The sequence below is a fragment of the Podarcis filfolensis genome (genome assembly GCF_964270895.1).
Source record: "Podarcis filfolensis genome assembly, chromosome: 15".
Taxonomy (NCBI): Eukaryota; Metazoa; Chordata; class Lepidosauria; order Squamata; family Lacertidae; genus Podarcis; species Podarcis filfolensis.
Window position 1 is genome coordinate 437,129 of NC_139618.1, and position 16,189 is coordinate 453,317.

Here is a 16,189-nt window from a genome sequence, read left to right on the forward strand (position 1 = left end):
TAACCTGGCAGACAGGAAAAACAATTCAAATTTCTGTTGTAGACCACCTTTTCTGTGATTTATGTATGATGTATGGAGGGGTGGTCTTGAGCCCCAAGGCAGGGAATTTAAAAGGTCTATATAACACCGGTCTTGAAAGACCTACATTGGCTCCCAGTACGTTTCCGAGCACAATTCAAAGTGTTGGTGCTGACCTTTAAAGCCCTAAACGGCCTCGGTCCAGTATATCTGAAGGAGCGTCTCCTCCCCCATCGTTCTGCCCGGACACTGAGGTCCAGCTCCGAGGGCCTTCTGGTGGTTCCCACACTGCGAGAGGCCAAGTTACAGGGAACCAGGCAGAGGGCCTTCTCGGTAGTGGCGCCCGCCCTGTGGAACGCCCTCCCATCAGATGTCAAAGCAATAAACATCTACCTGACATTCAGAAGACATCTGAATGGGAAGTTTTTAATATGTGACACTTTAGTGTATCTTTCATCTTTGTTGGAAGCCGCCCAGAGTGGCTAGGGAAATCCAGCCAGATGGGCGGGGTACAAATAATAAATAATAATAATAATAATAATAATAATAATAATAATAATAATAATTATATAAGGGCAGGCACACCTTTGTTCTAGGTCTTCCTCCTTTCCTGTGTGTGAAGGGGGCACCTTGTTGGAACAGTTCAATAAAGATCAGGCTTGCTTTGCTTCTCGATATTCTCTGGTAGGCCTGTCATTTTTTCCTACTGATGGAGAACCTATAAAGGACTCTATAAGGGGTCTTGTGTCCCCCATAAGGGAATGAGGGCAGATTTTGTTTGTAACAGAACTAAGCAAATGGAATAACCTCCCTTTGTACTAATCAATCAAGCCAAACAATTTGCACCCACCCAAGCTAGCCTGCCTTGCAGGGGGTGGTCCTAGATGCTCCCATCCAACACTACAATTCTGTGCATCTATAAGCCCTTCCAGACCACCTTCTCTGCCTGCCACCCTGCTGGGCGCAAAGCGACAACGCGTCCCTGGCATGAGCAGATTCCCAGCTTGACATTCACTTTCTCCTCCTGCCTGCCGCACACCCTCGCTCGCTCGCTGAGCCTGGCAAGAACCCCTTGATCTTTGGAAAGTTATTGGGCTCTTGCAAAACTCTCTCCCTTTTAGAAATCTGGTTCTGCTGAGCGAGGAGAGGCACTTCAAAGCGGCTCAAATTGTGTGCGTACCTTCCCTGCCCCTTTTTACCCCACGGACGTGGGAGTCAGATTGCCGTGTTTCAACTAGAAAAGGGGCCAGTTGCATCACTCCAGTTGCCGGTGCCCTGGCGATGAGGAAAAATTAATTTCCCAGCGTTTCTGTCGTCCTGGCCTCAGTGCTGGTTGTCCTTTCCCTCCGTGTATTTTATTCCCAAATTGTGCTCTCCTCCACCCCTTGGCTTGCTCTGCTCCGAGAGCAACGGAGGGATTTCCTTCTCTGCCTTTTTTGGCAAGGATTTGCCCTGTGAGGCTGAGAGTGGAAACATGGGAGAAGGAGAAAGGGCAGGATAGGCAAGCAAGAGGCAACCAGAAAGCTCATAAAACTCTGCCAGGAATGGAGAGAAAGGTTTGCCTCCCTCTCTTGGAACTCAGAGGCATCCAAGAAAACGGAACGTTGGAAGATTTGGGACAGAGAAAAGGAAGCCCTTCTCCATGCAACACAGAGTTAAACGGTGGAACTCACTGCCACATGAGGCAGAGATGGCCACCAATCTGGCAGGAAGCTGGCCTCAGTGGGCCAGCAGGCTTTCCCCCCTACGTTCTTAGCTGAAATATTGCTTGCTGTTTCTTCTATGATGCCCAATTTTGCTCGAAAAATTCTTTTTCTTGCGTTTGTTGCAAAGAAATCTGGGCACCTCCTGCGAGACTGAAGAAGAACCGACCGATTAAGCCAGGCGGTGCCCAGCATCGGGCAGGTTTCCTGGAAGTGCCTCCTTCTGGAGGAAGTGGCACCAGGTCTGGTGGGGGAAATCCCCCAGCTCAGGGGCAGAACACCTGCTTTGCATGCAGAAGGTTCAGTCTCCAAGAGCGTCTCAGGGAGAGCTGGGAATGTTCCCAATCCGAGTTCCAGGCCTACAGATCTGCAACGATCCATCGCTCGCCACAAGAGCTTACCTTGAAATAAGGGAAGTGTTCCGTCATGAAATTGTAAATCTCGCTGACTGGGAGGCTGCCAGTTTTGCTGTTCTTGAGCGCCATAAATATGAGGATGCTGGTCAAAGGAGGAAAACAAAACAAAACAAGAAAGGGATGTTAAAGCTTCCTTCAACCTTCAGTTTCTCTGCTTTTGCTTAACAGGGACTAGCAACTTGGCACTCTGGCAGCTGTAGTCCTGCTTACTTCAAGGCTGGATTACTGCAATGTGACAGATTATAGGGAGAGCTTTGCATGCCAGCCTCACCATTTCCTTCATTTGGTGCAGGGATTTTATTTTCAGTATGAACAGGGCTCTGTTTTTGCACCTACACACACAGCAAAGGCTCCTGTTTCCAAAAAGGTCTTGATTGAGGCACCTGATCTCTCCACCACTTTTAATCAAGATGAGGAGGGCAGGAATAAGGAAAAGCAGGACAGTCCAGGATCAGATCAGAAACCAGGACAGCTTCTGTAATTCCAGGACTGTCCCTGGAAGATCAGGACACTTGGAGGGTAAGGTTTAGCTTTGGGCTCGTCTTGCCCCCACAGACGCCCATCTGACCCCTTCAGGCAGTGGAACTGGCACTACTGCAGGGGCCACATGCCCCCCCTCCTGCATTCGTAAGAACTTGATCATTCAGTGTGGCAGCATCTACACTGCGGAACTCCCTGCCTCTTGATATTAGGGCAGGCGCCTTTGCTGTTCACTTTTGGGAGCCTGTTAAAAACATTCTTTTTTAGACATGGCTGACTGATGTGACTTCTAATCTTAGTCTATTGTCATTTTAACTTTTCGAAGGTCTTAAACTGTAAACCGCTTTGCGGTGTATCTTTTTACAATCAAGCGGGGTGTACGTTTCACGAAACAAATGAGCAAACGCCTCGCATTGCTTGTGAATGACAAGGAATGGAAAAGAGTCTATGCTGTTTTGAGAAGCTCAGTCCACCATCTTGATGCACGCTGGCGTTCAATTGTCTCCAAATTCAAGCAAAAATCCTGCTCCTTGATCTCAGAAACTATCATGAAAAAATTGGTTGAAATCGGGACAGTATTGAAAGGTTGTGGGCCGTCTTGATTGAAAATGGCACCCAATGGTGTCCAACCCTAGAAAAGAACCGGTTCCTTTCTCTCAGGAAAAGTCAGGTAACATGCAGCTCTGATTTCTTAAGAGGCGTCCAATCACATTGCGGACAGGCAAGCAACTTTCCAAAATATATAGCAGATCGACACAAAGTCTGGCAATAGAAGGATTGATTGGCAAACAGGCTCATCTTATTTTTATTTATTCAATCAATCAATCATTTATATCACAGAATGTCTCCATGGCTTGACTGTAAAAAAACAACCCTCAAAGCAATTATGAAAAGATAAAATAAGAAAATCAAGAAAAACTTACAGCCATACTTTCAAACATACAAAAAGTTAAAATACGGAGGCAGATTAAAATCACCTCGACTTTCTAGGCATCTGGAAAGGTCTGTCTAAAGAGGAATGTATTTAGCAGGCGCTGAAAAGAGTGCAGCGAAGGCACTTGCTTGACATCAATAGGCAGGGAGTTCCACAGGGCACATGCTGCCACACAAAAATATTGCGTCCTTACCAATGTGGAACAGGGATTATGTGGAACCTGGAACAGAGCCAGTTCGACTGAGCGCAGCAGGTCAAGAGAGTCAGGTGAACTTGTCCAACTTGTTAAAGGCTTTATGTCCTAACAGTAACACCTTGAACATGGCCCAGTAGCAGATCAGCAACTGGTGCAGATTTCTGAGTCCAGGTGTGATACTACCTGTCAACAGCCGTGCTGCAGCATCCTGCTCTTACGTTGAGGCCCAGTATACCTGAAGGAGCATCTCTACCCCAATCATCCATCCTGGACACTGAGGTCCAGCTCTGAGGGCCTTCTGGCAGTCCCTTCACTGTGAGAAGTGAGGTTACAGGGAACCAGGCAGAGGGCCTTCTCAGTGGTGGCACCTGCCCTGTGGAACGCCCTCCCACCAGATGACAAGGAAATAAACAACTACCTGACTTTTAGAAGACACCTGAAGGCAGCCCTGTTTAGGGAAGTTTTTAACGTTTGATGTTTTATCGTGGTTTTAATATTCTGTTGGGAGCTGCCCAGAGTGGCTGGGGAAACCCAGGCAGATGGGCGGGGTATAAATAATACATTTATTAATTATTATTATTATTAATACTGGAACTCGTTGGGGGCACCCCACGAAGCTGGACATTTGGAGGTTCAGGACAGACCACAGCTTGCAGTTGAACACTGAGGCCTCATGTGCTTGAGTCCTGCTGGTGGGCTTCCTACATGCATCTGGTTAGTCAGTGGCTGGTTCTGACGTTCTTCTGACATCCTCATGGAACCTCCAGGTGCAGAGGCAGTCTATCCAGATCCCTCTGTTCTGTGGGGCATTTGTGAGAACAGGGTGCCGGACTCAATGGGCCTTCGGGAAGGCTATTGGCTAGGATCACGACAGAGCCTCCAGGCACAGGGGCAGCCTACCTCCAATTGCCAACTGCAAGATGGGACGAGGCTGTTGCACTCCGGGGTCCTGCTTGTGGGCTTCTGATGGCCACTGTGTGAACAAGATGCTGGCCTGGTTAGCCCCCTTTGGTAGCCAGGCCTCTTCTCATGGAACCTCCAGGTCCAGAGCAGACTATCTTGAGTCCTAGGTTCTTGGGGGTATTTGGCCACTATGAGGACAGGATGGGTGGCCTTTGTCCTGGTCTGGCAGGCTCTTCTGATGTCCTTTTAGACATCACTCCAAAAATCGAAGAGAAAAATCTGAATTTCTCTTTTTTCACCAGCCATTATCTACTGATGCTTTCCATTATGTTTTTATGGGTCGTTTTATTGATCTTGCTAGTCTGTCTGTTTTAAGATGCCTTGGGGGGATCTTACGAAAGAGCAGGTTCTGAGCATCCAATGAGGAAATAAAATGAAGGTGCAAATGCTTACCTATAGGAGTAGATGGGCTTAGGGAACAGGGGCTGGTGATGCTCTTGGCTGCTCTGCGGGGCGATTCGTTGGTAGGGGTACTGTGAGCTGGAGATGTAGGAGAATGGGTAGCTGTTCCCTGCAGGATACTAGGGACACAAGGAGACGAGAGATGTACCTTCACTGTATAAAAGGCTAGAGTGCAAAAAACCAAAACAAACTCCAAGAGATTTACAGAAAGGATAATACAACAAACCCATCAGTTAAAAAAAAACCACAACACAGGTAAACTACTATTTAAAACATTCATAGAATTGTAGTGTTGGAAGTCTGACCTGCTGCGATGCAGGGATTACAGCTACGGAATCCCCAACCAAAAATAATTAAAATCAAAATTTCTGCATGAACCTCTATCAACGGAAGTAAAGTCACAAAGAGCTTATGAAGCCGGCCAGCCCAGACTCTGGTCTGCAGCCACCATGGCTAGTAGTCTTTGCTAGCCCTCTCCTCCTCCACAAACTTGTCTTTTAAAGCCATCCAGCTTGGTGGCCCTCGCTGCCTCCATGTGGGAGGGAGTTCCACAGTCCATCCATGTGCTAACTCCTTGTACTCTGTAAAAGAACACCGCGGGTTCTGCGTCTCATTATCCATTATTAGTGTTCCTGAAGGAGGAGGATTCCCGTTGCCTTTACGCAGATCTAAGGGAACAAGGAGAGACCTTCTCAAGGCTGAGGGAGCCTAGGCTGCTTGAGGGGAGGGAGGCGGCCCCAGGAACCGAGCCCAGAAAGCTCTTGGGCAGCCAGGGAAGATGCTGTCTTGTGTTGTGGGCGATATTCTGCTCTCTGCAGCCCGTCCTGGGGAGATTTACCTGTGGAAGCTGCAAAGCCCTACAGAGGAATATTAATGGCAAGGAGATGGTGTGCCCTTTAAATGTTGCTGTACTAGCTCCGGGCGGCCAGCATGCCCAATGGTTAGGGATGATCAAGGGAATGGAGGGACTCCCCTATGTGGAAAGTTTGCAGCGTTTGGGGCATTTTAGGCAAGTGAGGTGACATGACAGGAGTTTATAAAGTTCTGCAGGGCAAGGAGAAAGCAGACAGAGGTGATTTTTTCTCCCACTCATAACATTGGAACTCTGATGAAGCTGAAGGTTAGGAGATGCAGGACAGATGAAATAAAGTCCTTCGTTACGTAGCACGGAGTTAACCTGTGGAACTCCCTCCCACAGGAGACAGTGAGAGCCGCCAATTTGGAGGACTTCCAAAGAAGACCGGACAAATTCTGGGAGGAGGAGATCATGCGGCTGGACGCAGTGAGATCAGGATGCTGGACTAAACGGGCAATGTAATATCAGCTTATGATCTTACGATGGGAGCTGGAGGAAGAAACGGAGGGCCACAAGTTCACCCCCCTGACGTGCGCATTCTGCATCCGGGGAGGTGTCCAAATCGTTTTTGAGCCCCCTGCCTTAATAGCTCAACTGGGATGCTGAGAGGGTTGTGTGAGCCCCCGACATTGAATGCACAGTCCTGGGAGCTGCCGTTTGCCCCAACACCATCAACAAACTTCAATTCCCAGAATTCTTCGTTTTAAATGTCTGGCATGTGTGCTACCAAAGACATGGTCATTGGTTGCAAGATCCCAGTCAGGGGACGGCAAAGCCTTGCCTAGTTATTGCTATCAGTTTGGGGCTCCAAGGAGCCTAAACGGCTGTTGCTGGACTAGATGGGTCACTTTTGGCTTGATCCAGCAAGGATCAGGTCCAACTTGTGGGTTTCCTGCTCTTAATCTTGGGGCTGTGGGCTCAAGCTCCATGTTGGGTGAAAGATTCCTTCACTGACGTGGGGTAGACTGCATGATGCCCCTTCCAAATCGATGATTCTATTATTCGATCGGGGCATCTGGTCAGCCACTGTGAGAAAAGGGTGCTGAACTAGGTGGGCCCCCTTTGGCCTGACCCAACAGAGGTCTTCTGTTGCTCTCGTGGAACCTCCAGGCCTAGTGGCAGTCTATCTTGATTCCTAGGCTATTTGGCCATGGTGAGGCTGGGCCAGAAGGGCCACTGGTCTGATCAAGTGGAGCTTTTCTGGTGCGCTTGGGGGTCAGACCCTGTGCCAGGGCTTTTCTTGGCATCTTGGGCCACATCCTGCCCTCCAGCGAGGCTCCAGGGGTCACCTGCCCCACCCTGCTCACCTGCGGTTCTGGGGCCAGGCGAGGAAGTTCTTTGCTCTGCAATTCCGATTTTATTGGTTTCAGTCTCTCCTTCAGAAGTTGGGGAAGGAGCTGGCGGAGGTGTCCTCATTACGGGCTGTTTTGAAAGGCCATTTCTGTTTTATGAGTTTCAAGGCAGTCGGTGTCAGGTGTGTTATTTCGTTTTTTATAGGCAAATGAAGGACAGCAGAATGGTCCAACCGCCTTTCGGGAGTTTTACGATGGCAAGGCTGGCACCACCGTCCTCGTAAGGCGGATGGGCAGGTGACTCCAGGCCAGCCGGGAGATGGTTTCTGACTGAGTCAGCCTTGACCCAGCAAAACACGAGGCAAATCCGTTCTGCTGGTCAGGGCCAGAAACGAACGAGGACGCTGACCTCCCTGGGTGACAGAGGGGTTGGTCAGGCAGTCAGAGGCCAGGATGCTCTGTGGAAGGAATCCGACGATGGCAACCTGGAAGTGGCTCGTTCTGCTGGATTGGGCCCCTGTCCTGCCTGGTCCAGCATCCTGTTCTCACAGTGGCCGACCAGATGCCTTTTGGGGGAAGCCCACTAGCGGGAGCTGAGTGCGAAAGCAACTCTCGTCTCCTGCACTTTCAAGCAACTCATATTCGGGAGCACTGCTGCCTTGGACCGTGGGAATAGAGCGGATTCATTGTGACTGGTAGGCATTGAGAGTCTTAGCCTCTGTGGCCCATCCAGTCCAGATCTCCCAATGTGAAACGTGCAAGCAGGATTCGAACACAAGAGCAACTCTCCCCCTCCTGCGGTCTCCAGCGGCTGGTATTCAGAAGCATTTCCTGCCTCCGACCGTGGAAGCCCTCAGCAGCTCCCTGTCCATGAAACGTGTGCAATCCTCTTTCAAAAAGGGATCGTGATTGTCAGTTCCGCAGTTCAGCTGCTGCACACTGCAACCTGGGTGCCACTCCTGTTGCGGGTGGGGGTCGCCCCATCCTGTCTTACCTGGTGGAAAGGATGAGAGGGGCAATACATCTGGGGGGCCTGAGGTTGGTAGCAGTAGGGGCTGGTCTGTTCCTCCAACGGTGGGGTCTTCAGCTTGACCTCTGTTTCCTGGTGGATGAGAGAAGAATGTCATGGTTAAAAAAACCCCAAACCCCAAAACCTCAGGTGTGGGAAGCCTGTGTTGGTACTACTCGAAGTGAGAGCTGGACCATCAAGAAGGCTGATCGCTGAAGAATGGATGCTTTTGAATTCTGGCGCTGGAGGAGACTCTGGAGAGTCCCATGGACTGCAAGAAGATCAAACCTCTCCATTCTGAAGGAAATAAGCCCTGAGTGCTCGCTGGAAGGACAGATCCTGAAGCTGAGGCTCAATTACTTTGGCCACCTCATGAGAAGAGAAGACTCCCTGGAAAAGACCCTGATGTTGGGAAAGAGGGAGGGCCCAAGGAGAAGGGGACGACGGAGGACGAGATGGTGAGGCTACTGACATGAGTTTGACCAAACTGCGGGAGGCAGTGGAAGACAGGAGTGCCTGACGTGCTCTGGTCCAGGGGGTCACGAAGAGGCAGACACGACTAAACGACTAAACAACAACAACTACTCGGAGTAGAGCCACAATGAAATGAATCTCCATGGGTAGCTTAGATCCATTCGTTCCAAGGGGTCTACCCTGAGGAGGACCAGTGATTGAGCTCATGGACATGAAGGTGAGTGTTGGAAGATTCAGAGCCGATAAAAGACAGGACTTTTTCATGAACCCCATAAATAAACAGCGGAACTCACTCCAGCAGGAGGCCGACTGGGATGGCTTTAAAAGTTCAAGCAAATTCATGGAAGAAGAGAGGGCTATCGATGGCTTTGGGGCTTTGAAATTCTGAATCATGTCGTGCAAAATAAAAATTGCAAGCCGAATGCATGTATTAGGGGAAAGTGGCTGCCAAATGTTTATGTGAGTTAAAATAAAGCTCAAAGATGTGTTCTGTTAGTGGAAACGGCTTGCTGGGAAATGTGTTTATGTAGAAAAGTGTCTATTGGGAGAAAAAGGCACAGAAATGTAGTTTTTTTTTAGTATTAAAAAAATTGCAAGCTGATGAAGAAATGAAGCAAATTGGGCTGAAAGATGGAAAAATGAAAAACTGAAACGTCCAGATTCTTCCACTCTAATGTTATGAGTTTGGGGGAAGTAGACTGTATGCAAAGACCCTTCTAATCCCTGCATCCAGCAAGTGTTAAACTCCAATGAAGGCTCCTAATTCTTGGAATAGCCAGACTAACCTCCTGGTGATGTGCAAAGGGATGGGCAGTAATGTGACCTAGAAGTAAAACAGCAACCGGGGGAAAGAGCCACAGCAACGTTTGAGAGCCGTATTTGATTTCTGTTTGACTGCTGCTATGGGAGCAGCAAGACCATTTTTGGGTGTAATAATAATATAATAATAATTTCTTATTTATACCCCACCCAACTGGCTGGGTTTCCCCAGCCACTCTGGGCGGCTTCCAACAAAATATTAAAATAGAATAGTTCGTCAAACATTAAAAGCTTCCCTAAATTGCTGGAAACTCCTCCAGGTTGTACATGTGTAAACAAGCCATATTATTATTAATTATTATTATTAATAATAATTGAATTTATATACCGCCCGATACAAGGAGGTCTTAGGGCAGTTCACAGAATAAAATCAAAATATAAAACCACAAAATACATAATCAAAATAAAGACAACAACCCAATAATTCTCCCTCCACCAAAAGAAACAACAACCACATTTTAAAAGGGCATAGGATGTCAATCAAATCAACCAAAGGCCTGGTTAAAAAGGAACGTTTTTGCCTGGCGCTTGAAGGTGTATACTGAAGGCACCAGGTGAACTTCCCTGAGGAGAAGCCTTCCCGGAACCTTTTGAGAAGGTGGCACATGAAGAAGGGCCTCAGAAGATGATCTCAGGGTCTGGGAAGGTTCATCTGGAAAGAGGCGGGCCTTGAGATACTGTGACCCTGAGCCCTTTAAGGCTTTATAGGTCAAAACCAGCACTTTGAACTGAGCCTGGAAACTAACTGGTAGCCAGTGCGATCAGACTAGGATCGCCAATGTAATGTGCTCAAACCGCCTTGTTCCGGTGAGCAACCTGGCCATCGAATTCTACACCAGCTAAAGTTCCCAAATCGTCTTCAGAGACATATATCATAAAGACACCACAGTCTCCGCTCTGCTTCATTTCCAAAAGGAAACACAAATGGTGGTACCCCAGAATCTCGCACTGGTCAGAAACTGGGGTGCCATTCAACAATAACAGGATCAGAAGCAGGTAGCAGCGGGATGAGGCCAGAGGGGCACCCTCTAGTCCAGACTTCCTTGAACTCGGCCCTCCAGATGTTTTGAGACTACAATTCCCATCATCCCTGACCACTGGGTCCTGCTAGCTTGGGATCATGGGAGTTGTAGGCCAAAAACATCTGGAGGGCTGAGTTTGAGGAAGCCTGTGTCTAGTCTAACCTCCTGTCCTCATCTGGGGCCACCCAGATGCCCCCAAACGAAGACCACAAGCTGGACACAAGAGCCCTCTTCCTTCGCTCGGTTCCCAGAAACTGGAATTCAGAGGCATTTCCTTCCACCGGTTGTGGAGGCAGAGTGCGGCCATCCCCACTAGCAGCCACTGACAACCTCCCTAAATTTATCTAACCCTCTTTTAAAGCCATCCAAGATGGTGGCTGTCAACACCGCCTGGTTTGGGGAAGAAACGGCAATTGGGTTTTTTGCACAATAACATTTGTTCCCATCTAGCAGGTTTTCCAAAGGCAAAACCGCTTGGATGCATACCTAGAAAAGCATTGGACTATATATATATATATATATATATATATATATATATATACACACACACACACACACACACACACACACACACACACACACATACATATATATCCAATGAAAAAAGTCAGAGCTGGAGTTTAAAAATTAACATGGAAAAGTTTAAAAGGCGCAAGGAGATAGGGTAATAATATATCAAGGATGGGATAACAAATAAATTGAATAACGCAACAATAACAAAAATAATAGTAGGTAAAGAAGATCACACACTTGTGGAGGGAAGTGCTGGGCTGCAGGGAGAGAGGTGAAGGGATTAATTGAAATTGTTAAAGATTTGTATAGCATTTAAGAGATTTAAATTTTCATAAAGATTCTATAAGGAGAGCAGAAAGCAGCAAGAAATATCAAGTAAAGGTATCAGAGAGGAGCTCAGTGTAAATGAAAACATGAGACTTATGGTTTTGCTACATATGATTTTATTTTGGAGTTGTCTGCTTAGTTTGGAGTTGTTTGTTGTAAAGAATGTATATAAAGAAGGTACAGGGTTATAAAGACCAGGACTAGCTACCTGAGAAACAGTTTCTACCCAAATGCAATTCTGGTTTTAAACGCAGTATAAGGAGTCTCTATAGGAGTATATTGTATTTTAAAATGGGGTTTCAGAGTTTTTAGGGTGTTTTGAATGTCTTATGTAGATTTTTCAATTTCATTGTTCTGTATGGGACAATGACAATAAAGAGATCATATCGTATGTGAATAAAAAAAAATTTAAAAAATGGGGGGGGGGGGCAAAAAAGAAGAAGAAAAGAAAATAGGAAAAGCGTTGGACAAATGGAAGGCAACTCAGACTCCTGCTTTCTAGGCCTGGATGGGGCAAGCGGGAGGGTGGAGAAGCCCAGAGATTGGTCGCTGGGAAAGGGCCATCGGACTCTTTTGGTGTCTCTAAGAAACACCTTTCGCACGGATTCTGCTGCAGTTGCAGACGGAATGTACTGTACAGAGAAGGTTTGGCAGCTGGCGACTCCTTTGCAATCCTGTGCAACTCCAGAATGCGTCTTGCCAGCCAGGAGACCTTGTGACTGTTACACCTCTAATTAAAGCAGCAAGTGATTTTAAAATGTCTTAATTAATGAGTATAGTGCATCTCTTTTCCTCTCTTTTCTTTGGCCAGTCTGTAGAGCCTAAGACCGAAAGTTAAACAGAGAGAGGAGTGTGTGGATGTGCCGCTTTCGGGGGTGGTCTCTTTGAAACAGCTTTGGGCGCCTAAGAAGACCAGAAGTGCAGCCTGCAGGATCAGGCCAGTGGGAGCCTCCCTGGTCCAGCCTCCTGCTCTCACGGTGGCCAACCAGATGCCCGTTTTGAGCAACCTGCCTTCAGGATCCAAACCCTCTCCTTTCCGGAGGCTTCCAGAAACTGGTATTCAGAAGCCGTGCTGCTTCTCCATGAATTCGCCTAAGCCTATTTCAAAGCCATCCAAGTTGGTGGCCATCACTGTCTCCCGCAGCAGCAGGGAGTTCCGCAGTTTAACTTTGAGTGAAGAAAGACTTCTCTTTCGTCTCACCTGGACATCCCAGCATTCAGCTTCATGGGATGTCCAGGAATTCTAGTGTTATGAGAGAGGGAGGAAAACTTCTCTCTATCTACTCTCTCCAGGCCAAGTTTATCATTTTACAAACTTAAACCATGTCGCCTCTTAATCACTACTTCTCTAAACTGAAAAGTCCCAAATGCTGTGATCTTTCTTCATAGGGGAGTCACTTCCTCCCCTCGACCATTTGGCCCTTTTCTGACCCTTTCCAGCTCTACAATATACTTTAGAGGGGAGGCAGCCAGGGCACAAATCCGATCGCACTAGAGATTTGTATTATGATATTGGCAGTTTTCTTTCCAACGTCTTTCCTAATGATCCTTAGCACGGCGTTTGCATTTTTCACGGCTGCTGCACACAGCACTGACATCTCCACTGAGCTGTGCACTTTCTTCACAGCCTGCGTGGTTTTCTATACCTCTGCCATGTGCTGCAACTCTCAGACGCTTCGACTTCACCCCCAAAGGCACACTCCTCCATTGTCTGTCGAGACAGACGGAGGCCAGCTATCATCTTGCGTCTTCCTTGACTCTTAATAAGCCTTAAATGCTGCAACCCTTTCCCCATCCCGTTGATCATTTTGGTGGATGTAATAACTGTAAAAATTTTTTATCCAGAAGGGATCCTGAGGGTCATCCAGTCCAACCCGCTGCAATCACAGCTGAAGAATCCCTGGCAGGTGGCCACCCAACCTCTGCTTCAAAACCTCCAAGGAAGGAGAGTCCACCACCTTCTGAGGTCATGGAAGCATAGAACCGTAGAGTGGGGACCCCTGAGCATAACCTAATTCAAACCCACCTCCTAAGGAATGCCGCCATTTAATTAGAACGAGCCCAACTCACCATAGCCTGGGGGTGATGTTCCTGCCCAGCGTTGGCATACTGCAGGCCGTTGCACCAGGCCGGCTCGGAGGAGAGGCTGGGAAGGTGTGCCAGATACATCTCCGCTTCCCTGGTCATGGTGGGCCCACACATCTCCTCAAAGCCCTCCATGCTGGCTGCCTTGAACAGGTGTCCATCCATGGCCAGGGCCTGCTGAGCTTCTGGGAAGGTCTCCTCAGGGAACTGCCTCTTGTAAGGGTGGAAAGGGGTGTTGCGGAGGGAGCTCTTGAACCGGCCACAGGTGCCGGCCGCGCTCTCCTCATAGCTGTAGTGCCTGAACTTCTCAGCGGCGCCGGAAGGGACCTTGAAGGCTTCCTGCTCAGCCGGGGCACCTTGGCCAGCGGAGAACCTCCCGTAGATGTGTTCAGGGGGCGGGGAGGAGGTGCTGGAGCTCGGGGAGGACTCCGAGTGTGTCCTCTCGGTCCGGGCCTCGCCATCATACGATGGGCAGCAGAAGCCCGGGGTCTCCTGAAAGCAGAGGCATAGCAAGGTCAGGTGGTACCCAGTGTGATTTTTTTTTGCAATTTTTGGGAACATTGGAGCAGTGAAACCATCACCGAGTTGTTGAGCTTTTTAAAGGGAGGGTTGGCGCGAAACAGATACAGTGGTATCTCAGGTTACAGATGCTTCAGGTTACAGACTCCGCTAACCCAGAAATAGTACCTTGGGTTAAGAACTTTGCTTCAGGATGAGAACAGAAATTGTGCTCTGGCAGCACAGCAGGAGGCCTCATTAGCTAAAGTGGTGCTTCAGGTTAAGAACAGTTTCAGGTTAAGAACGGACCTCTGGAACGAATTACTGTATTTTTTGCTCTATAAGACTCACTTTTTCCTTCCTAAAAGTAAGGGGAAATGTGTGTGCGTCTTATGGAGCGAATGCAGGCTGCACAACTATCCCAGAAGCCAGAACAGCAAGAGGGATTGCTGCTTTCACTGCGCAGCGATCCCTCTTGCTGTTCTGGCTTCTGAGATTCAGAATATTTTTTTTCTTGTTTTCCTCCTCCAAAAACTAGATGCATCTTGTGGTCTGGTGCGTCTTACAGAGCGAAAAATACAGTAAGTTCTTAACCCGAGGTACCACTGTACGGCCACAGATCATGCAAATCCAACTGGCGATCACATGGAACCGTATCAGCGCCGCCAGATGGAGGTGCAAGCATCGCCCGCCGGGGGTACCAGCGCCGGCCACTGATCACGAAAATCTGACTGCCGATCGCATAAAACCGCCCACCGGGGATGCAAGCGCCGGCCACTTGGGGGTGCAAACACCGCCGGCCGGGGGTGCCAGGCTGATAGCTGGCCGTATTTGCACGATTAGCAGACGGATTTTCCCAACGACGATCGTGCCAATCGCAAAAATCCTCCTGCTGGGGGTGCAAGCGCCGCCATAACGATCCACCCAGAGGGATTTTGTCACACACACACACCCCGGCATGACACCTCGGACGAACCGCACCCCCCTTGCGACGCCCCTGCCTGAAAGCCACCAAACACCTTTGAGGAGGGTTAGGTCACTGTGAGAGCAGATGCCTGGCAGGTAGAAGGTCCCAGGTTCTTTCCCCAACGGCATCACAAGGTAGGGAGTCCCGGACTACCCAGGCAATAACTCCACATCCAGTCTATCCCCCCCCAAAAAAACCCAAATCCAGCTGGGCACTATTCCCAACCATCCCTACAAGATAAGTATGTCAAACTCTATGGTGAGCACACCATAAACTCCACAGGCAAAACACCCCCTAGACCTAGGGGAGATTCCTGACTTGGGCAGGTGAGCCTTGGGGTCCCTTCCTTTTTATCCTCACAACAATCAAGGTGAGCTTCATGGCTGAGTGGGAGATTTGAACCCTGGTCTCTCCTGGGTTCTAGTCCGACACTCTAACCACTAGGCAACGCTGGCTCATTACGTGATGTCAACAGACTCCAGTTCCCATCAGCCACCGTGGCCCCAATGGTCAGGCGGGCTGGGAGCTGATGTCCAGCAGGAACCCCTCTTCTGGGTTGACACAGGTCAAGCGGGGAAGAAAACGCATGGCCATTCTCATCTGCATTGCAGGGGGCTGGACTAAATGGCCTCCAGGGGTCCCTTCTAGGATTCTCACCTGCTGGATGGGGGACCCCGAATTGTCATGGGTCTGCATCCGGTTGCCGTGTGGGTTGCTGTCCAGAGAATCCGAAGGCGAAAAGGTAATGCTAGATTGGTCTTGGAGCAGTGAAACCATCACCGACGCCAGCCAAGAATCCTGTTTCAACAGAGAAAAACAGCCAGGCGGGGAAATAAATACATGACCTCAGATGAATTGGAGACTTTCTGAGCTTCACAACAGGATGCACTTCAGTGCCTCTGATCCCAAGGAAAGGAGCTGGGCTTCCATCTCCCTGAAATCAAGAGGATGGCTGTCCCTGGTCCTGTTGGTTTTGACGGGACAAGGGGGTGAATTTTCGCTCAGTTGTTCCTCTGCCAGGTGGTGGGTTCAGGAGGTAAGAAGAGGCTGCTGGATCAGGCCCATGGCCCATCTAGTCCAGCATCCTGTTCTCACAGTAGTCAAATGCCCATCAGTAGCTAGGACTCGGGGTAGACTGCCCCTGGGAATGGAGGTTCCATAAGTGCACCAGGAGAGCCTTTCTGGATCAGGCCACTTGCCCACCTCACAGGGGGG

General features: G+C 48.9%; 1 protein-coding gene across 4 annotated transcripts in view; it reads right to left on the reverse strand.

Annotated features, from left to right (window-relative positions):
- Positions 1-16,189, reverse strand: part of FOXN1 (forkhead box N1) — a 50,054-nt gene that overhangs the window by 10,322 nt on the left and 23,543 nt on the right. For all 4 annotated transcript variants that reach the window (XM_083587296.1, XM_083587297.1, XM_083587294.1 and 1 more), the window contains exons 2-6: positions 15,632-15,772; positions 13,495-14,001; positions 8,255-8,362; positions 5,104-5,231; positions 2,123-2,219 (exon numbers count right to left, since the gene is read on the reverse strand). In XM_083587296.1, the coding sequence (XP_083443422.1) occupies positions 2,123-2,219; positions 5,104-5,231; positions 8,255-8,362; positions 13,495-14,001; positions 15,632-15,751 (960 nt within the window). In that variant the 5' untranslated portion in view covers positions 15,752-15,772. The remainder of the gene's footprint in view (positions 1-2,122; positions 2,220-5,103; positions 5,232-8,254; positions 8,363-13,494; positions 14,002-15,631; positions 15,773-16,189) is intronic.